This window comes from Cervus canadensis, chromosome 11, assembly GCF_019320065.1.
Source record: "Cervus canadensis isolate Bull #8, Minnesota chromosome 11, ASM1932006v1, whole genome shotgun sequence".
NCBI lineage: Eukaryota > Metazoa > Chordata > Mammalia > Artiodactyla > Cervidae > Cervus > Cervus canadensis.
Genome location: NC_057396.1, coordinates 17,620,689 through 17,642,455, shown reverse-complemented (window position 1 = coordinate 17,642,455; position 21,767 = coordinate 17,620,689). Strand labels below are relative to the sequence as shown.

At 37.2% G+C, this 21,767-nt stretch overlaps 1 protein-coding gene across 5 annotated transcripts in view; it reads right to left on the bottom strand.

Moving 5' to 3' along the window:
- Positions 1–21,767, bottom strand: part of ZC3H12C (zinc finger CCCH-type containing 12C) — a 72,821-nt gene that overhangs the window by 36,397 nt on the left and 14,657 nt on the right. The window contains exons 2-3 of one of the 5 annotated variants that reach the window (XM_043481460.1): positions 21,292–21,544; positions 2,804–2,863 (exon numbers count right to left, since the gene is read on the bottom strand). The exons of 2 other annotated variants lie outside the window; for them this stretch is intronic. Coding sequence is in view for 1 of the 3 variants with exons in the window: in XM_043481458.1 (XP_043337393.1) it covers positions 4,241–4,264 (24 nt within the window). In the remaining 2 variants the exon portion in view is untranslated. Of the gene's footprint in view, positions 1–2,803; positions 2,864–4,240; positions 5,644–21,291; positions 21,545–21,767 lie in introns of those variants that run through there. 2 more of the 5 variants (XM_043481459.1, XM_043481458.1) reach the window with 2 other exon arrangements.

The following is a 21,767-nucleotide window of genomic DNA, read 5'->3' as shown; positions in this document are numbered from 1 at the left end:
TGATTAACATTAGTAAGCCAATGGCAGCTGAATTTGAGACTGTCATAAAACACCTATTTAAATAACCTAAAAAAGAAAATTGGAAAAACATTTTATTCTACAGTTCCTCAACATCTTATTTACAGTAGAAAGAAGCTATTATATAAATGCTAAGAGAAAATGCTAAGTGATTTTCTAAGAAGCTGCACATTTGAATGCATTTGGTGAACTTATTATAGAGTGAAGTATTTCTACATAATGAAATAAATTATATTACCTATGGTAAATACTAGAGAAGAGACCATGGAATCTTTAGTTTGATAACAGTACACTTAAAATCCCTCCAGTGTAGAACTCCTACACATTTCCATGGGAGTTTCTTCAGGTTTTATCCCTTGAGAAGACAGATAACTTTAACATCATTGTTCTAATATGGCATTCATTAGTTTTTAAAGAAACATCACCCTCTTTTTGCTTCTGATTGCACAAATGATAAAAAAAGAAATTTTCCTTGGGAGACCTCTATATACATCTGCTCTATTATGAAGCTGTATCCATTTCAATTTTTTTCTATTAATATGGATGTGCATGAGCCCAATTATTAGAATTAAAGGAAGGGATTTTGAAAGCAAATCTTTATACTCAGTGATTTATTAACTACTGTAATATACTGACACCATAATGCAAGCAACAAATCACAACAGCATTCTAATAAAGGGATACAGTTAAAAAGAAAAATCTGTATTGTGGCCTTGGTAGAGCTTCCACCGAAAGTATCTTAAACAAGGAAAACCTATTGGAAGCTGGGCTGCCTGGCAACCAGAGCTGGTTGCTAAGCGGCACTCTTTTAACGTGCCATCATGAATGCTAGCACAGTGAAAGAATAATTTGGTATGAACAAAAGCCTATAAAAGAGACTGGGACTTAAGTGCGTCTGGTTTACCCTCTGAGAACAATGCAGCTGCCAAACCAATCTGGAAGCTCCGACATCATTGTTCTGTAAACCTCACAATCTGCTCTGACTGCAGGAAGTGTATTTAATGGGCAACATTTTTGATCTCCCCTAAAAAGTTTGGATTTTGCCTAAGTGCTGTTGTGAGATAATTCTTCAAGATAATGATTCACCGACCAAATCCCTGAATTGAACTAGGAAATGTTATTTTAATATTGAGCTGTAATGTTTTTCTTTTGGACCATTTTAAACAAAATGAACACTTTATGGAAAATACAGTCAGTGGGGAACATTAGAATGAAATATTATGTTTAAAGAATTTTCACATTTGTCACAGAAGTAAAACCAGATATTAAAAAGTTTTTAAACTGAAAATTAACCAGCCTAAAAATGTATTTAAATCTTTTCTGTTATCACTTTCAGTCTCATACTAAAAGTATTGGTAACACTATGTAAATCTGCTCTGCTATGTAATTTTATTATAGGACTATAATGATTACATAGGGATAAAATGGTATTATCAGTTGTTTTCTTCTTATAATATTAAGCTAGATAAAACTCACTTGTACTGAGTGAATACCACACCTTTAGGTTGTGATAATTCACATAATTTATATATACTATGAAACTAAAATGTTTCCAAGTAAGCTAACGTGATTTTTAATATTAGGTATAAGTGTAAGCTTGATTTACATTACTTCATAAAATTTACACCTAACTTTGTTAGGCAAAATAACTTTTCTTTTAAAATATTCTGGCTGAACTTTTTTCACACTGACAGGCCTCTCTTCATCTTCCAGATTTCATTGGTTACCTCAAAGAAAGTTAGCCAATGTCATCTTGTACTAAGCAAGCAGTTAAATAATTTTTAGTTCCTATAAATCAACAGACTAAATATGAAATAGTACATATAATGACAAATAAGTTTAATTACCAGACCTATAAGATGCATATATCTTCTCCATTACATAATATAAATTTGAAATAACTTATTTTTATTGACCCAAATGGTAAAGATTTGGTTTTTAAAACTTTAATCTCTAAAATGTTTTCTTATTCACTTGTAATTAGTAAAAGATTGCCCTGAATGAATATGGCACTAAGAAAAATTGGCAATATTTTGAAATCCAGTCAAGAAAAAATTAAATGCTATTCTTAAAATTTAAAAGCCAACAAAAATAGTTTCATAGACTGTGGTACTTCTTAATGTAATGCAGTGTGCAAAACTTTACAAGGAATTTTTATTATAAGACATCTTAAAGAATGGTATATGATCTTAATTTTTGTTCAGTGCCTTAAAAATGACCAATATAATTTTGAAAATGATTAGCAAAGACTCCAAAAACATCACAAAATTTACTATTACATGCAAGGAAGAAAACATTTTTCTCCTTAATTTTTAAACCATGAACTTTTAAGTTTTGCCATTTACTGAAATGCAAACGCATATAAATCATCTTTAATCATCTATTAACAAGAGTCAGTCAGTTCAGTTCAGTCGTGTCTGACTCTTTGCGACCCATGAATTGCAGCACGTCAGGCCTCCCTGTCCATCACCAACTCCCGGAGTCTACCCAAACCCATGTCCATCGAGTCAGTGATGCCACCCAGCCATCTTATCCTCTGTTGTCCCCTTCTCCTCCTGCCCCCAATCCTTTCCCTCATTTCATGAAGAAGCAGCCTAGACAGTCTCATATACAAAGTAGGTCAGTGTTTATATTCCCACAGTTATCAAAAAACTCCAAGAATACAGCTTAACTTTTAGGCTCTATATCAGAGACCCATTATAACTGGACTTTATATACTATATTCATGAACACAAAAGGTACTGAGGAAACATTTAATGGTCTAAAAACAGATTTCTGCACTTACAGAGCTTTAGATTTCCTTCAAATATTGTATTGGAAATGAACAATTTTTCTTGCTGAAGGCCTAGTAAGTTAAAAAATAAAATAATATTATACGTTGAAAAAAGAACTAAAATGTCATGCAAATTTTGTTGATGATAAAGTATAAATAATTATTTTAATTGCCAAAAAGTTTTATACTAGCTGAAAGCAGATTTATGATACAATGGCTATTTACTAAAAATCTGCTGCATACACAAAGATTTCCCCATTTAGTGAGCTTTCCTTAAAGTTCTCATTAGATAACTTAGATAAGCCTTTATCTCAAATCCAGTAAAATTTTTTTTTATATTCTAAAGAGCATCACATTAATCAGGAATATTAGACCATAAACTTGTTAAATCAAATTGTTTGTAACATCAGAGTTACAATGTCATAAAGTGGGATCTGATTGTTATCGAAATGATAATGGAGAACAATGAAAATAAAATAATGAATATGTAATAAATACCTACTGCTGTAGTCTCTGTGTATTTAATTCCCATTGTATTTCAGTGAGTGCTGTTGTCTGCATCCCTCTAGCTAACAAAAGAAGGATGTCCCTTTGAACAGATTGGTTAATGCTCTGGGGCAACAGATGTCTACTGGGACTGCAGGAGGCCAGCAACTGGTGGCCTGCCCATCTTCCGAAAACTTTCAATAGACTTACGCATATGCTCACACAATAGGGCATGTGGGAGAAGTGAAGACCTCCTTTTAACCCTTTATGCTCTTTCTTTCCCTCCCAACTGATAGATGAAAGTCTTTGTCTCCTCCCTTCCCCATTACAGATCTCTTGAAAGCAACAGTTCTCTAAGTGACATATTCAATCTCATATCTAAAACTAATGCAAGCAAAAAAAAAAAAAAATTAAAAAGGTGGGAAGAAACTCATGAAACTATACATGAGTACTGAAACTGCTGACAAAGCAACTGAATGCTTAATCATCATAATTAAAACAAGATGAAACATCTAATAGTAATCCATCTCCCCAAGCTAGATTTTTAAGACAATGGAAAAATCTATCAAACCTTACTATCATTTTGCAGCATCTAGGTCTAACAGTGACACCTTAAGGAAACTAGGAATGTGACAAGAAGATAAAATCTAAATTCACTGTTTATCAAAATACCATAACATTTTAACTTATCTTTAAGTACAAATGCTTACTTACATGCCTACTGTCTTGCAAATGTTTATGAAACTAAGTAATCATTTATATAACTGCAGAATATAAAAATGTAAAAAGTCTGTTCACAGACATGTTTTACAGAAAGAATTAAATTTTCTGGTATTTTGGCACTATGTAACAATTTGTAGCCTTTCATCTGTGGTGCATTCTGTCCTTAACAGAGTTCAAAGTAATATTCTGAATATTTAGCAAAGTTTAACTTCCAAGGCATTAAGTAGCCCATATACTCACGTTCACAGGAAAATACAAAGACATTGGCTTCTGTAGCAGCTTCAGGAGTAACTCCTTAACACAATTTTAGCTGCAGACTTCCAGGCAGGCAAGAAGAACAATGAATGAGTGAACAGATGGAATGGCAATGTCTTTGCTTAACCTATTACCGAGTGGAGTAACAGCCAATCGCAGGCCAGAAAGCTCACAATCAGTCGGCCAGGCAGATGCAAGCCAACCTCAGCACCCTGCGTCAGGTCCGCAGGTTTCTAAGATAAGCAAGTTGATGTCATTCTTGGGTCTGCCCCGGGCAGCCTGTGTATTAACGAGGGGGTGTGCGGCAACAATAGGCCATACAAAGCTGACTAGCAGGCAGCTGCTCTCGGAGAGCAGTCATTAGGGAGCAGGCTGCCAACAAGAGACACCTGGCTTGGGCAGGCTTCAGCCTTTCCTCCTTGTTTTTAAACAAAACAAAGAAAACAATTATATTTTAAAGTAGTAAAAGTTGCCTGTTTCCTCAAAGTTGAGGCTATCCTCTAGTCTTTTCGTTTTTCGGTTCTGAGAAAAAAAGAAAATGAGGTGTGTCAAAGTAGTAATTAACTACTGCAGTAACCCCTTTTCTTTAAGAATGATTTACAGCGGAAATGAGACAGAGGTTAGAGTAGAACTACTTCCCTGGAAATACTAGGGAATATAAAATATTTGTAAGTATTGGTTGATTTGTTGCAAGACAATAAAGCAAACATGATGAAAGTAAGATTGCAAAAGAAAAAGGTTTAAGAGCTTATAGACAGAACTGATTTTTAAAAGTTCATTAGAAGTACAGTGTAGTAAGATAAAGCAAGTCTGGTCCAACTTTGTGCCAAGTGAGTCATCTAAGCTGAATACTTAGACAAAACTATTTAATTTCAATCTAAAACCACCAAAATGACCCACTTTATGTCAAATAGTGTAAAATTATTTTGTTATCGAAACTAATCATGTAATTAAAGAAAAATCTTTCATTATGTTTTAATATACAACATGATGTTATGTGTTGTATTTGTATTTCATAAAATTTGTAAGATGTATAAATTTCAGTTCAGGAACAAGTTACAAAGAAGTTATTTACAAAGAAGAAACACTGTAATATTTCTAAAGGGGACCAAGTATACAAAAATCATCCCTGTCAGTGAGGAAGCTTGTTATCCTGATTTATTTCAAAGATAGCCAGACTCTTTTTATAATGTTACGGACTATCTGCTTTTGAGAGCTGCATAAATTATATCTTGAGTGGTCTCTGATTATGAAAATTCATCAAAATTTAAACACCATCAGGTGTTGTGAGAATATTTCCCTACTAAACAATATCTAGAGCTGTCCTACTACTTGTTTATGTGACGCAGAACACACACACACACACACACACACACACACACACACGCACACACACACACACACACACACACACCCCCTCTTTTATTCCAGTGCAAATTAGAAGAGTGAAGGCAGAAAGCTCCTCTTAAAATACAATCTTCTGATATAAGCTCATTTAAGCAGAGGTTAGGCTTTCCCATTATATAATCAAGCACTCTACAGGTATAAAATTTGGCTAAAGCACCCCAAACAATCTCAAACAATCTAAAGCAATCTCTCTTTTCACACACAAATATAGACACTACTCACAAGACCAGCTGAGAAAACTTAGAAAAAAGTTACTATTGGCTGGGACTCTTGCGCTTGTCTTTATTGTGCTCAGTCAAATGTAAGTCAGATAGACGCTTTCTGTTTACAAAATAAGAGGAAAATATACTCTATACGGTTAAAATTTTTCAGTTACCTCACCAAAAACATTCCGTATGCCTACTAAAAGCCTAAAAATTATTGGTATTTCCAGAAAGAAAGCTAATATATGAAGTATGGTATTTGTAGGTCATTGTTTGTCTATAGACATTTTTCCTCAAAAAGAACTTAATATTCCATGGAAGTATGTCATTCCAAAAATGTTAGAAAATTTTTAAATTTTTGGAAATATTTTTAAACTAAATGTAATGATTAGATTCTAAGTATCAAACTAATTTCTAAAGGAAGAACTATTCTTTTTCTACCATTTCTACCATTTCTACCATTACAGCAATGTTTTTGCAACCGTTACACCCATGGCCTAATTTCATACAGCCACTAGAGATCAATATAAAGCATTTCTAATGTTTATTACAAATTACGAAGTGAATTTCATAGAGTTCAAATTTTATGTCTTGGGTAAGCATATGAACATCACAGGAATCAAAAAAGTTAGAATTTTATCTTTTTTTGGTGATGTGGTGGTACTTTTTAAAAAAAAATCTCATGAATAAAAGGTAAGAAAGATAAATCAAGGCCACGAGTATGGTTAGTAAATAGACTTTTGGTAAAACTAAATTTGATTAAACAAGATGAAGATAAAAAATATAACATATATTCATGCAAAGTTGTTAACGACTAAAACCAAATAAAACTCTACAGTCAGCTATGTACTGACTAGAGATAGTGAGGTCAATATTTATGAATTTACATTGAACCCTTTTCCCTTTTGTATATAAAAAAGACACTCCTTAGTATGAACAGACAGTCCCTCTTTCCCTTGGACTTTCTTTCTTCTCTTTTTTCCCCATTGCTACTATAGTTACTACTTTATAGCTTTAATTCAGGAGGAGGAGGGATCTTCTCACTAATTCCTGCCAGTGTGAACACAAAGAATGAGAGAAAACTACCCACAAGCTCAGCGGGAAGCCTGATCCCTAGCACTGGATTAAGCTTTTTTGCAAACAGCAAATAAAGGCAGTGATCTGAAAAAGCTAATCAGATCCTGCTGTGGTATTTAGACGATGTTGGTTGCTAGTATTGGATAACTTGATAAGCACATTAAAACATCTGTCGGTGAAAAGAGGCCCTCCCCTGCCTTTCTGAGTCACATGGCCCGGCCCACTCCCAGTTGCAGAGAAAATGCAAACAGCTGTACTAGGCTGCCCGGATCACTGCAGTACCTACTGAGCGCAGGGTGCAGTGACTGACTGTGGCTTCAGCAATAACACTAAAATCTGTCAGTGTCAGAGGCTTTTCTAACATCTGAAAATTCAACTGTTTGCTGAGGTATGAATGTGAAACACGTGGGTTGTCACGCTGGTGTTGGCATCAATTCTCTTTGTCAGGGGTGATCCAAACGGGCTTCCTGGTCCCTTTCTCCTACTATGGATTTGTTCTCCTTCAATCTACAATCTCTTTTGATCCTCACACCACCACCATCGAAATAAGATTATTAATTCAAATCTTCCCAATTGCCCCCAGAGGTTTGAAAGATTAAATTTAACAAAAAACTCTTACCAATCTGATTAAACAACAACAAGAAGCAACTAACCAAAAACCTAACTTCTGTCCCTGGTGTAAAAGAATGGAGCAAAATCAATCAGGGACTACTCTCTAACCTATGAGAGTTATTATATATGTAGTAAGTCAGATGAGCATGACAGACCCTTACTATATTTCATTTCCTTAGGCTTAGATTACTTTTGTTTCTTAATTTATCTCCTTCCTTCAATACTCCCTAAGTACATCCCTGCCAAAGTAATTTTCACTGACACCACTCTTAGGTTTAAAAAAAAATCTCAGCAGTAGATCACATCTCTTGTCCTCTGAGGTGTTCTCAAGATTCCCCTTACAGTGGGGGCCCCTCTAAGCCCTGTCATCTTATTTCCCACTTCAATTAAGGTGAAGTCACAGACGCTGAAACAACGGCTCCTTCACACGTGTTCTCTTGCATAGCCTCACTTACCCAGATCATCTTTGTTATTCTAATTCCAGCTCAAGGCTTACTTTTCCATAAAATCTTCTTGGACCAGTCCAGTTTTTTACTGAATTTCTATAACATGAGTAGTCTGTACTGCACAATATAGCATTTACTTATGAACCAGGCTGTAAGCTCCTTGAGGGCAGATCCATTTAATCTTCCATAATCCATACAGAAAAAAAAACGTACATGGTACCCAGCAATGTGTTGCTCTCTAGAAGACATCTGACTGAAAAGTAGGGCCAGTAAAGAAACGAGCTCCTGCAAATCTGAATGCGGGCATTCACATGAACAACATGCTCCCTGCTAGTTTTTATTTCTCTTGGTGAACAGGGGGAGTTTATCCAAGAGCCCGCGGTGATCTGCAGGGTTTCTACAGCCCTGGCTCTGCCATGAGGGCTGCTTGCAATATTCAGGGCAGCTGTGCAACTGAGTAATAGGCTCAGGCCTGGCAGGCACGAGAAGCCCCTTCTTGGTCTCCTTCTCTGGCTCCACCTTCCTGAGTAGAGAGGCATCCCTTGGAGTTACACTCGCCTCCTACCCCTCACCTGGGGAAGGGGGTCTGTGTCAGCCAAGCGCCCCTCCCTCTGCACACTGCCCTTGGGGTCTGCCCTGGTGCAGACGGCACAGAGTTGCTTTGCTCTCCAGTGCTGCCTGAGATTGAGTGATTAAATCTTTCTAATTTGCGGGTTCAATGTTACTAAGCCCTTTATGCTCTGCTCCTAAGTCATGCTCTGCAATAGCTTCATCAACAAGAGATGCTGCTTTTATGTCCATCTGCCTGGCTCCTTTGTCTATTTCTCAGTTGGTTCAGAACTAAGACAGGAAAAAAACAATATTCAATAATGTTTTGTGATAAAGAGCTACTAAGGAAAAAAAAAAAGGTGATGAAAAGACTTACATAAATTAACTCTGAACAGATCACTTTAAAAATACTATGAAGGGATAAAGTTAAAAAATAAACAATTCTGTAAGAAAGAAAGATAATGCTTCCCCAAGTCAAAATTCTTAGGGTTTCACTATAAGAATACCTCAGCGCCCTATCACTAAGAGAAGATAACTCTTGATTCTCTTTGTGGTTCAGAGACAAATAGTAAATCCACAAAGTAGTATTTCTTCTCAGTGATCTAAAAACAAAAAAACTTTTCTATAGTCACTTTAAGTGACAATATAGCCCATATCCTAAGACTTCAAATATTTCCTAATGACTAGCTTCCCATTTAGTTTTTTTGTTTTTGGCTGTGCGGCTTGACTTGTGGGATTGAAGTTTCCGGACCAGAGGTCAAACTTGGGCCCACAGCAGTTAACAGCACGTGTCCTCACCACTGGCTGGCCAGGCAATTCTCTCTCCTAAGCCCCGCAACCTCCACTTCACATTTTTTAAAAATTCAAGTCAACAAGCAAGTTTTTTAAAAAGGTGATCTTCAATTCTTATAGAACTTGCAAATACTCAAGGAATGAGAGGTTTTAGTAGAGCTCAGGGAACACAAATGAACCCAAAATGATGTACTAGGTTGCTAAGGCAGCTGGGTGGGGAGCAGGAGAGAGAAAACTCCTGAGGGAAAAAGGACCTGTATGATTTTAAAAGAAGTGTGAGGCACATGATATCATCCATGTTAACAAAACACACAGTTGTATTAAGTACCACTGAAACTGAGGAAAAGCTGACGCAAACTGTATAATTTTGTATAATGTTTATATAAGACATATTCTCTGCATTATAACACAACTGGGTGGTGTATGTGGCACCTTATCTCTGACAGTAATGATAGTAACATTTACAACATCCCTCTCAAGGCCTAGTCTCTCCTGACCCCACAGCAGGTACCTCCCACTTCCCACCCACACGTGGTCACTGGTGCACATTCATTTCAGCTCAGAGTATGTATACAAGCTAAGCTTGGCACAGGTCTTTTCTTTTTTAGGTGGTAAGTAACTATTTAGCAAACTAATTCAAAACCGCTTGACCAAAAGTTTAAAAGTGAAATTGACAGACTCAGACTATAAGGAATAACCATATCAGTCAGAATTAAAAGAGGACTCTATCACTAGGGGTCTCTGTTCTTGTTAATGATCTAGAAGATAGTGTAATAGGACATTAAACATAAAGGAACTCAGGAAAAAATAAAATGTAGCTTACAGCAAATAACATAAAAGGAGTTGCAAACCAACTACAACCCAATTAAAGTTCTTTGCTAATTGTAAGTTCGATCTAAATATAAATTCTTACTAATAATCAAGACAGTCGTTTCTTACACACTAATTCCTATAAGATGAGAAATGAAATGCTTGAGTTAGTATTTCCAATGGTACTACTGGTTTTAGCTAATTGTCCTAGTGTGCAAGAAACTGAAAAACTCTTTGAGAGGTTACGTTAGAAAATGCTCACTAAGATTAGCACAGAAGTTCATAACACAATTTTTTCTTTATAGGGTTCTATTCATATCAGAAGATGATACAGTAATTTACATTAAATTTAGAATTCTGAGCATTTAGGACAAGATTCCTTCTAAATGCAAATCACCAAATACTATAAGTTAAATCTAGACTATGAATCATCCTGAACAGCTGCCAAATCAATTCAACCATAAACTCTAAGAGACCAAAGATTCTTGTATTTCGTTTTCTGCTGTATCTCCAGCACTAGCAGAGTGCCTACAGGTGCTTAATAAATATGTGCTAAATTACAGCATTTCAATAACTGGGCCAAACATCTCTTTACCAGATTTATTTGTTCTTTACTTCCCTTCATATAACCTGCACTCCAGCCAAACACGAGGATTTAAAGCAGTAGCTCTCTCAATGTGGTTGCACACTGGAATCATCTGAGCAGATTTAAAATACACTGGCATGAGCTTCATCCCGAGAGATGTTTACTTTTTTTGGTCTGGGTGAAGCATGGCCATAGGCCTGGTGATTCTAACGTACCACCAAGTTTAAGAACACTGACTTAAAGATTTCTCCTAAAATACCTTTCTCCATAGCTTCACAGGTTAAAATCTCACCTATTGGTATTGAAGGTTCCCAATTCCACCTTGAAACCTTTCCCAGAACACTGTTAAACTCATATTTGGATTATCTGAGTATTGCACAGGGCCTGGCATATGGTTGGGACTTGATAAATGTCTCAGTGTCTGGGGGCATGGCACCTAGTGGAAACACAGTAAATACTTATTGGAAGAATGATGTGTAGTTGGTCCTCATTGTTTGCAGATTCTGTACTTGCAAACTTGCCTACTCACGGACATCTATTTACCCCCAAATCAATCTCTGCAGCGCTTCACAGTCATTCCACAACCATGTGCGTGTGCAGAGAGGCGAAAAATCTGAGTTGCCAGAAGCACACATTCCAGCTGAGGCTGAGCAAATCCCTCATGTTGAAACAAGTGTCCTAAAAAGGACTAGTTAGCTCTATGATTTTCACATTTTTGTGCTTTGTTGGTGAATTTGCTGTTTAAATGGGCCCCAAGTCTAGAGCTGAAGTGCTAAGTGCAATAAAGATACGATGTGTCTTGTGAAGAAATACGCATGTTAGGTAAGCTTTGTTCAGGTACCAGTTACAGAGCCATTATAGGTTGCGAGTTCAATGTTAATGAATCAACAGTGTATACTTAATCAAGCGTCTCTAAACAGTGTTTAGCTTCCCTGGTGGCTGAGACAGTAAAGCGTCTGCCTGCAATGCAGGAGACCTGGGTTTGATCCCTGGGTTGGGAAGATCCCCTGGAGAAGGAAATGACAACCCACTCCAGTACTCTTGCCTGGAAAATTCCATGGATGGAGAAGCCTGGTGCAGGCTACAGTCCATGGGCTGCAAAGAGTCGGACATGACTGAGTGACTTCGCTTTCACTTTTTCAAACATGTACAGTAAGGTTATGGATTGATTGGTCCACGAAAATGTTCTGACAGGAGGCTTGCGGGAACCTAATCTTGTATTTCCTCAGGAGCAATGGTTCAGTATTTGTAGTAACTTCATAGAACATAACTACAGTTGACCCTGGAACAACACTGGGTTTGAAATGCATGCATCCACAAGACTATGTGATTCTGGGATGGCTGATCCGGGGGTGTGGAACCCTGGATCCTGAGGGCCGACTGAAGTTATAGAAGAATTTCTGACTGCACAGACGGTGGGTGGTGTCCCTACTGCCTGTGATGTTCAAGGACAGACTGTTCAAGGAAAAACAAGATTGACTGTAATTTCACTCTCTCCTCAGAATTCTTAGTGACCATACCGGTAATTTTTAATGCCAGTGTCATTCGGCAAATGGGTACCTCTTAGGTGCCAGGTCCTGGGGATACGGCAGGAACAAAGCCAGTCCCTTCTATCACCAAGTTCACAGAGGGGGAGGATGCAAACAATAGATACTACAGAGAAACTTTTAATCAGGGAAGGCTTCTCTGATAAGGTGGTATCTGTGCAGATACCGAAATGAGGTGGAAGGAAGGTAACAGGCGGAGGCAGGGCTAAGTACAAAGCTCTGAGATGAAAGCGTGTTCACGGGACAGCAAGGTGGCCTCTGTGACTGGTGGCAGATGAGCAAGGGGAGGAGTCAGAATGTGAGGTCAGGAAGGCAGGTCCAGGGAAGCCCCATCAGGAAGAGCTTTGAAGGCCAATGCTTCTCAAAACTTCACACACCATTTGAATCATAGGAGAATCTTGTGCATGTATGTGCTTCCAGATACTTAAGAACTGCTTTGACAAGTTTCAACCAAAAAGCTAATGGGAGTTTGATGGAGAGTGTGTTGCAGTAATACTTGCTTAAAAAGCATGAAAGATTATATTGTTTAATCAGGAATAATTTATTGAAATTTCCTCTCTCAATATAGTTCCCTAGATTTCTTTGTAGGGGGCTTATACATTTCTTTTTAAACTTGTCTTAAAATATTTTGCTTTTGTTCTTGCTATGAATGGTGTTTTTTCCCCTTCCCTCATATTTTCTAACTAGTTATTGTTGGTGTCTAAAAAAATAATTATTTTATTCTCATATATGAAACTTTAGTGAATGAGGTATCTCAGGGAACTCAATGTTTCTATTAGTGCTTCACTGAGGCTCTTGTGTTTTCCAAGGAATATATAATAATGTAAAATCATCAGACTGCCTCTTTCTTACCAATTTTTATATCTGTTGCCCCATATTTTTGTCTAATTACATTGTAATGTTAACAGTGATTATTTTGTGTTGTTCCTGATATTAAGAGGATGAGATGGTTGGATGGCATCACCGACCCAGTGGACATGAGTTTGGGTAAACTCTGGGAAGTGGTGATGGACAGGGAGGCCTGGCGTGCTGTGGTTCATAGGGTTGCAAAGAGTCGGACATGACTGAGCGACTGAACTGAACTGAACTGATATTAATAGGAATGTCTTTAGTGTTTTACTATCAAGCATTATACTTAGCACACAGCACATCACACTGATGGCTGGTTAGGTTGTACATACACATACATACAAAACATACTTTTATATCATGTTGGGCATATTTACCTCTTCATGCTTCAGCTGTAAATAAATAGTTGTTTTGAGATTTAATGAGTTAATACATACAAAACACTTAACACTGGAACAGTGCCAGGCACAAAGTAAGAATGCAATAAGTGCTACCTATATGTAGTTATATGTATATAGAGCTATACATTTACATGTCACACGATATGTAGCCTTTAGAAAGTTCTTTATAGAAGTATGCTTTCCTTCTACATGAAAGATTTAGGAAAAAAAATTAAAAATGTGGATTGCATTAATATGTTATATTAAGATGATCATAATCATCTTTGAGTTACTAATATTGTGAACTAAATTAACAGATTTACTAATATCAAAACATTTTGGAGAATTATATATGTTGATACTTCCCTATGAATTTTTACATCAATAATCATAAGACTGGCTTGTTAGTTTTTTTCTTTTTTACTTACTTGCTTTGCCACATTTGGGTACCACGATTTTGCTAATGTTAGAAAAGGGATATAGTATCCTACCTGAACTCCTTCTCAGTGACAAAGTAATTGCCCCACGTACCAAAGGGAACTAGACTAGACTGGGCCATGTGTTCCTATATATGCACCACTACTTCTAATATCTAATTTACTGGTATTCTGAAACCTCTGACCTGACCCTTTACTATAAATTCTAGGACAGAGCTTATTCCAGCATGGTGTTCACAGAAAACAGGATGAGCAAGAGAGAGATCTTCTAACGTAATGGCCATAAGAACTGACACCATAACACACCCTCTCCCAGAAAGGATCCAAATATCCTGGACAAATGACACAACCGCTCCGTGTCTCCGTCTCCTCAACCATAAAACAGGAATAACAACACCACCAAGAGCACAGAGTTGTAATAAATATATAATAACTGGGAACAGTGCTTGCGTGCGTAAGTACTGAGTCACTTCAGTCACGTCCAACTCTGTGCATGGCGCTACCAGGCTCCTCTGTCCATGGGATTCTCCAGGCAAGAATGACAACAACTGGAATGAGTTGCCATGCCTTTCTCCAGGGGATCTTCCTGATCCAGGGATCGAAAAATAGTGCTTGGCACATAGTAAATATTAATTCTTATCTTAAAAGTTTATCCTGAAAGTGAAACTTCAGTACAAAACATAGATAACCTGATTTTCATTATTTTATGTTTTCATTAACATAATTCTAAAGTTCTGCCTTTGTTCATGATCTCACAATATGAATTTTGTTAAATTAATAGAATAATTTAGAACAATGTTTCTCAGAGGGAAAGGGGAATAACATTTAGTTTGGAAAAGCCAAAAACCTTTTTGAAAAAAGTTTTTCTTTTTTAGAAGAAAAGCAATTCAAGATTTAAGTGTCATGGAATACTTTGGCTAATAAGGATAATTAGAAGACAATGGTATCAATAAATACGAATATATATGGTGGCACATCATAACTAGACTTATCTTGGTGATTATTTTGAGAAGTATAGAAATTCCAAACCACAATGATGTGTAACAGGAACTAACATTGTGTTGTAGGTCAATTATACTTCAAAGCAAACAAACAAACAAAAAAAATAGAAAAAGACAGATCAGATTTGTGGTTATTAGGGGCAGGGGTAGGGGAAGGCAGTAAAAAGGTACAAACTTCCAGTTATAAGATAAAAAAGTACTAGGGATGCAATGTACAACATTATAAATATAAATAACACTGCTGTACATTATATATAAAAGTTTAGAGTAAATCCTAAGAGTTCTCATCACAAGGAAGAATACTTTTTCTATTTCTTTAATTTTGTATCTATATGAGATGATAGATGTTTACTAAACTTATTGTAATAATCATCTCATGATGTATGTAAGTCAAATCTCTGCTGTAAACCTTAAATGTATACAGTGCTACAACAATTATATCTTGATAAAACTGGAAGAAAAAAATATTCCAAAAAAAGAAGGTAATGGTAAAAAGCTTACTAAGGAATATGAGTATAAAAATGGCTGAGGGACCTCCTTGGTGGTCCAGTGGTAAAGAATCCACTTGCCAGTGCAGGGAACATGGGTTCAATCCCTGGTCTGGGAAGATTCCACATGTCTTGGGGCAACTAAACCCATGCGCCAGAATTACTGAAGCCCACACACCTAGAGCCCATGCTCTGCAACAAGAGAAGCCACTGCAATGAGAAGCCCACTCATTGCAACTAGAGAGTAGCTGCCATTCGCCACAACTAGAGAAAGCCCGTGTGCAGCGACAAAGACCCAGTGCAGTCAAAAATGAATAATAAAAATTTTTTTAATGGCTGGGATGAGGGAAAACAAGGCAGAAATAAAGACATCTATTTCCTGTTTTTTTTAAAAAAGACTGGCAATCAGTAATTTACAAGAAATACATTGATTTTGATGGTGGGTAGAAATGAAGAGACGTGGAAGAAAATGGAAATAAAATTAGAAGCAAGTATAATAAGCACCTGAAAGGAAACAAAAGTTTTCTTATAGAAAATGAGAAAACATTTCTTTCAGTTTAGCAATGTAGATGGTGGATTGTGGAAAATTATTTTAAAATAAATGGCTGTAGACAATGATCAGCCACTGTCTCCACCTCTCTCATAATTTCATTAACATTTAATAAAGTAATAAATTAGTATACTTTTCAGAATTAGCTTTCTCTTAAGATCTGTAAGTTACTATAAAAAATTAAAGCCATAATAATTTTCTCCCTTATTGTTATTTAACAAATCTTCTATGAAAAAAAATCCTGTGACTTAGCAATCTATTTTCTTGATAGTATTATCATTAGATATGAAGTAACTTAGTTCTTATATGGCATTTTTGCAGATGTTAGCTAGTTGACCAAACTCTATTTTTAAATGTGCACAACTAATACTTTTTATAATACTCTGGTGAAAGGCAGAACAATAGCAGCCTGGGCCATGCTCACCTAATCAAACTAAATCAATCAGGTTAAGTCAGTATTCAATGAATTCATGTATTCACTCAAGAAATGTTTATGTTTATTATCTACTATGTTAGATAATATGTTTATCTATGATATTATCTACTATGAGAGATATTGAGTGAAGATGAGAAAGGGTACAAACATGAATACAGCTGCTACACTAAGGAATATAAATATATTAAAGAAACCAAATAGATGAATAACTATACAATATAGGTCATATCAAAATTAATGCTATTAATAGTGATATATCATGGAGTTGTTGTTGTTTAGTTGCTGAGTCATGTCCGGCTCTTTTGTGACCCCTACACTGAAGCTCACCAGGTTCCTCTGTCCACAGGATTTTCCAGGCAAGAATACTGGAGTGGGTTGCCATTTCCTTCTCCAGGGTATCTTCCCGACCCAGGGATTGAACCTGAGTCTCCTGCACTGGCAGGAGGATTCTTTACCACTGAAGCATCAAGGAAGCCCGATATCATGGAATACAAGAGACAAAGACATTGGCTCAGATTTGAGAAAGTTCTGAGACGTGGATGTATAAGCTAAGAACAGAATGACAAGGACGACACATTCCTATATATACTATTGTGTATGTGTCTGTGGTAGGGCAAGATGTGGAACGGAGTAAGGAATGGAAAGAATGATTTTTTCCCTAGAGAAAACAGGATCAAAGGCCCAGAGACATGAAAGATGATAAAATAAACAGAATAAATGTGCAATTATTGCTGCTGAAGAAGAGGCTAGAAAGTCAAGAGGTAGATAGTCCATGCAAAGACTTGAATGCCATACTAATGTCTCAACTTTGTTACCTGGAAATTACTGAAGGGTTTTGAAAAAGGGAATGGTGTAGTTCTACCCACATTTTAGAAAGGTAATTAAATCAACTATACACTAATATAAAATAAAACTTGAAATAAAAACAGAAAGAATGGGGAACCACTGAAAGTTTCCGAGAATGTGAATGACGTGTTTCTAACTACATTTTAGGATGGTAATTCCAGCTGTAATTAGTTTTGAGGGGCAAGAAATTCAAAACAGATGTTAGGAAGGCATTATGAGATATTTTCTAAGATGAGCCAATGGGTCCGCTAAGGATTTGATATTAAAGATTAAACTGTAGAGAGTAACAAAAAATAACTGATGGCATCAAATGATACAAATACACTGCAGAGTGACTGTGGACATTGGCTAAAGGTGATGAGCAGCCACCAAGGGAGCTGTTTTGGAGATATAAAGACAGGTGGGGTTAAGAGGCAGCTGCTCCTAACCAAGTTTTTACATCACAGATCCTTTATCAGTCTAATGAAGACTAAACACCACTTTTCAAAGTAATGTTTTAAATGGGTAATATAAAAACAGACTGTGATACAAAAAATCAATTATATTAAAATAGTCATCAAAATACTTAAAAATGTGATACAGTAAAATATATGCCTTTTATTAATACATTAAAATAACAAGATGTAGCAGCAGATCTAATAACTCTCATGATTCAAAAGTAGTTAAAAGTGATAGTTAAGAGTATTTATTTCAACTGTAACACCATAGGGGAACATTTGATTTTTATGGCTGATAGGGAAACATTTGCTGTTATTAAAATTGGACTTGTTGCTTACATTAATAATTGAGAGAAACAGTAAACTTTAATTAGAGGATATGAATATAAATACTAAATTTTTTTCCCATTCAAATCAGAGAATGCCCAATTTCTATCAATGGATGCTTCTGGGAACCACAGAACACAGGCTAGAAACTCCCAGTTAAGGAGTAAGTGTGATCTGAAGAAGAGATGACAGCATCTTATTCTTTTAAAGTTTTGCAGGAAAAGAGTAAGATATAAAAAGATATTTTGGTGGGGAGAGAGATAGAAGTGTTTTTTTTTTTTCTTTTAAGAACTTTAAATCAGGAGAATGGATTCAATGGGGCAGGAGAGGAAAAAAAGGCACGCCCACCTATGTATGATTTAAAGACTAGTAATAAATAAAAGGACAATAACTTAAGAGGAAAAAAGAGAAGGAATAGCAATAAATTGGGAAAACAGGTAGCGCTAGTGGTAAAGAATCCGCTTACCAATACGGGAGATGTAATAGACTCGGGTTCAATCCCCGGGTTGGGAAGATCCCCTGGAGGAGGAAATGGCAACCCACTCCAGTGTTCCTGCATGAAAATCCCGTGGACAGAGGAGCCTGACGGGCTATGGGGTCCCAAAGAGCTGGACACAACTGAGCACATATTCACATACGAGAAAGAAGAGTTGGTTCCATGAGGCAAGTCTTGGTTTTCCTTTACCCTGTAATTCTCAGTCAAAATCAGCCAGACTACCGCCGTCAACCCTGCAGTCCTTTCCCAGCCCCACAAGCCCCAGAGGGCCAGGACCGCCCGGGAAAGCAGCGCAAGGTGAGGATGGGCCCCGCCAGTGTTCGGGGCAGGAGGTGCGCTCCGCTTGCTCTTCTGCCTCCTTTATTTAATGCATCTTCCATCTTCTTTCTCAGCTCTCAAGATACCTAGAGACTCGATGCTGCCATGTGGCAGTCTAAATACTCCTGTCCTAGTTGCTCCATCCAGTCTCCCCACGAAAATCAAAACTCGAGAAGAAAGATCAGTGAGGGTAGTGTGATGCTTATATGATTACAGAAGTCATTAAGCATCTAAGTGTGAAAGATTCTTGAGGAAGGGGTCCAATGGCTACGCAAAGGACAGCTTGTAAAACAAAGTGACTCTTTAGATGAGAAGACTGATGAGAGACTGTTAAATACAACAACAGCACAGTCTCGGACCCCTTCCTTGTGGGCACGCCCTTCCTGCTCTGTGCCTGAGTGTGTCGTGGGTGCTGTGTGTGCGTGCACACGCACCTGCCTGGGAGACGGGGGTGCAGGGAGCATAGAGCCCGTTCACCACACCGCTCACTCCTGGAAGAGATTCTCAAGCCATGGGGCTTGGTAAGCAAAAGGCTACCTTATTAGGAAGCAAAGATCTAGCGATTAACTATCCGTCTCTAGATTCAGTACTTTTTTTTTTTTTTTTTTTGGCCATGCTACACACCATGCAAGATCTTAGTTCCCAGACCGAGAATCAAACCCACACCCCCTATAGTGGAAGTGCAGATTCTTAACCACTGGACCGCCAGGGAAGTCCCTAGACCTAGTATTTCTAAACTAAGTAACTGATTATTTTATCTTCTAATTCTGATTATGTTTTAAGAGCTAACACAAAAAATTGCAGAAGACGCTAAGTACACATTGACAGGAAAATTATTTCAGGATTTTGACCAAATATAAATCCATGTTGAACTGAATTAGCTTATCCTAGGTGTTTATCATCAAATAAGTACTCGGTCTATTAAGTACTCATTTGCTATCAATGTGGGAAATAAACATTTATGATCTACCTGTTATTCTGAGGAATGCTCAGGCCCAAGGCTCGGCACCTGGTAGCACTCTTGCCAAATTCACACTGAGCTTTCTGGCTGGCACTCAGGAATTCCGAGTGCTTTCTCTACCTGCCAGATCTTCACTCAGGTGCCACCCCAGCGTGCGATGGTCTAGAAGCTAAGTTGCATCTGCCAACCTGGCATGTGCTTCCCAGCCCCCTTGGCAAGTAGTAAAATTTTCTACATCAACCAAATTCACAAAATTAATTTTGTGAAGTTTTTTTTCTTATAAGCCAACTAACTCCTGATGGTTTTTTTTTTTCAGAATCACACTTATAGTAACTATATTCTGAACCTACTCTCTTAGTACAGAAAATCTTTTTAATTTTTGGATCAGGATTGACTTCAAACATTAGATGCCTCTGATTCCCTATAGACGTTCTTATTCAAAGGGAGAGATTAAAGACCTTAGGACCTCTAAAGAGGTCTCTTCAATGTAATCAAAAGGCTTGAAAGAATGCTGAAAAATAAGTTAATGGGAAATAAAAGGGCAGCAATTTAAGGCATTTTGTTTTTCTTACTTAAAGGGATAACCAGAATTGTCTCCACCGTCCATTTTAAAGAATGTGGAGTACTTTCTATAATTCTGCAATTTCTCTTGGCCAATCTATTCATCCCATCCAGAAACAGGTCAGGAAAGAACTAGTTTTTATTTCCAAAGCTTTACAATTTGGGGGGTAAGAGTGGGCAGTACCTGGAAGGTGCACCCTGAAATACTTTAAACTAGTAAAGAGTATAGAAATACAGAGCTGCTGGTTCAACTTCCAACCTCAGGAAATCTTAGAACACACACAGAAGGGAGTACATGAGAATCAAGAGGTGCAGAGATCTGCAGGCAGACAGGCCCCGTTTACGGAACACAAATATGTTTAAAATAAACGGAACTTAGCTTATTTTGGAAGTTACACCATCCTATCCTTACACATTGATGACACAAAGCCCTAACAATCCAAAGCATTAGATTTACTTGGTTTATCCATTGGCCTTAAATGATAAAAACCATAAAAAGTTGGTATCTATACGAAACAGAAGGGAAGGTGGCAGGGCACAACCTTTAAAAGAATGACATAGCCAGAGGACACAACATAAACTGATTAGAATTAAATGGAGCCAGATGGCAGACAAGTCAACTTGACTTGACCTTAATCCTCAGTATACACTCATTGTAACACATGAGCAAGCTAAATAACACACCCAGAGGCGCCATGCCAGTTCCAAGGCTGACCATCAAAAACCAAACGTGGGCGATGGCCCAATCCTGGAAATCTCAGCCCCTTCCCCAAAAGGGCTGTCATAATCCTCCCACTCATTAGCCTATGAAATTACCCGGCCCATAAAGCAAACCACACCACAGTTCAAAGCGCACTTGCACTCTGTGAAGACCCACACTCTGGGGAATGTGTTTCTCTCTGAATAAAGCCACTTCTTACCTGTTACTTTGTCTCTCACTGAATTCTTTCTGCAATGAGACATCAAGAAACTGAGCTTCATTAGGTCCTAAAACCAGGTCTGAGATCTCTGGTGGAAGAGTGTGGACTTTGTCTGGGTTAGAGTCCCAGGCAGGATTTTGGCCGGCTTCGAGTCCCAAACTGGGTTTTGCTAGGTTCAAGTCCTGGCATATGGGTTCAAGTCCCAATCTGAAGTAAATGGTTTCATATACATTAAATCTCTCTACCAGATAACCTGGTGGTTAAAAAAAAATAAAATTATGGACATTAAAAATGGATGACAATAGGGTTATAACCTGTGAGATGTGGTCAAACAGATACTCAATGAAAAAATTAATGGTGTAAATGTATTTTTAAAAAAGAAAGCAATTAAACATTTAAATTACAAAGGTCAAAATGAGCAAACAAACCAAAAATAAAGGCAGACAGAAGAATAAAATAAAAGCATAAATAAGTAA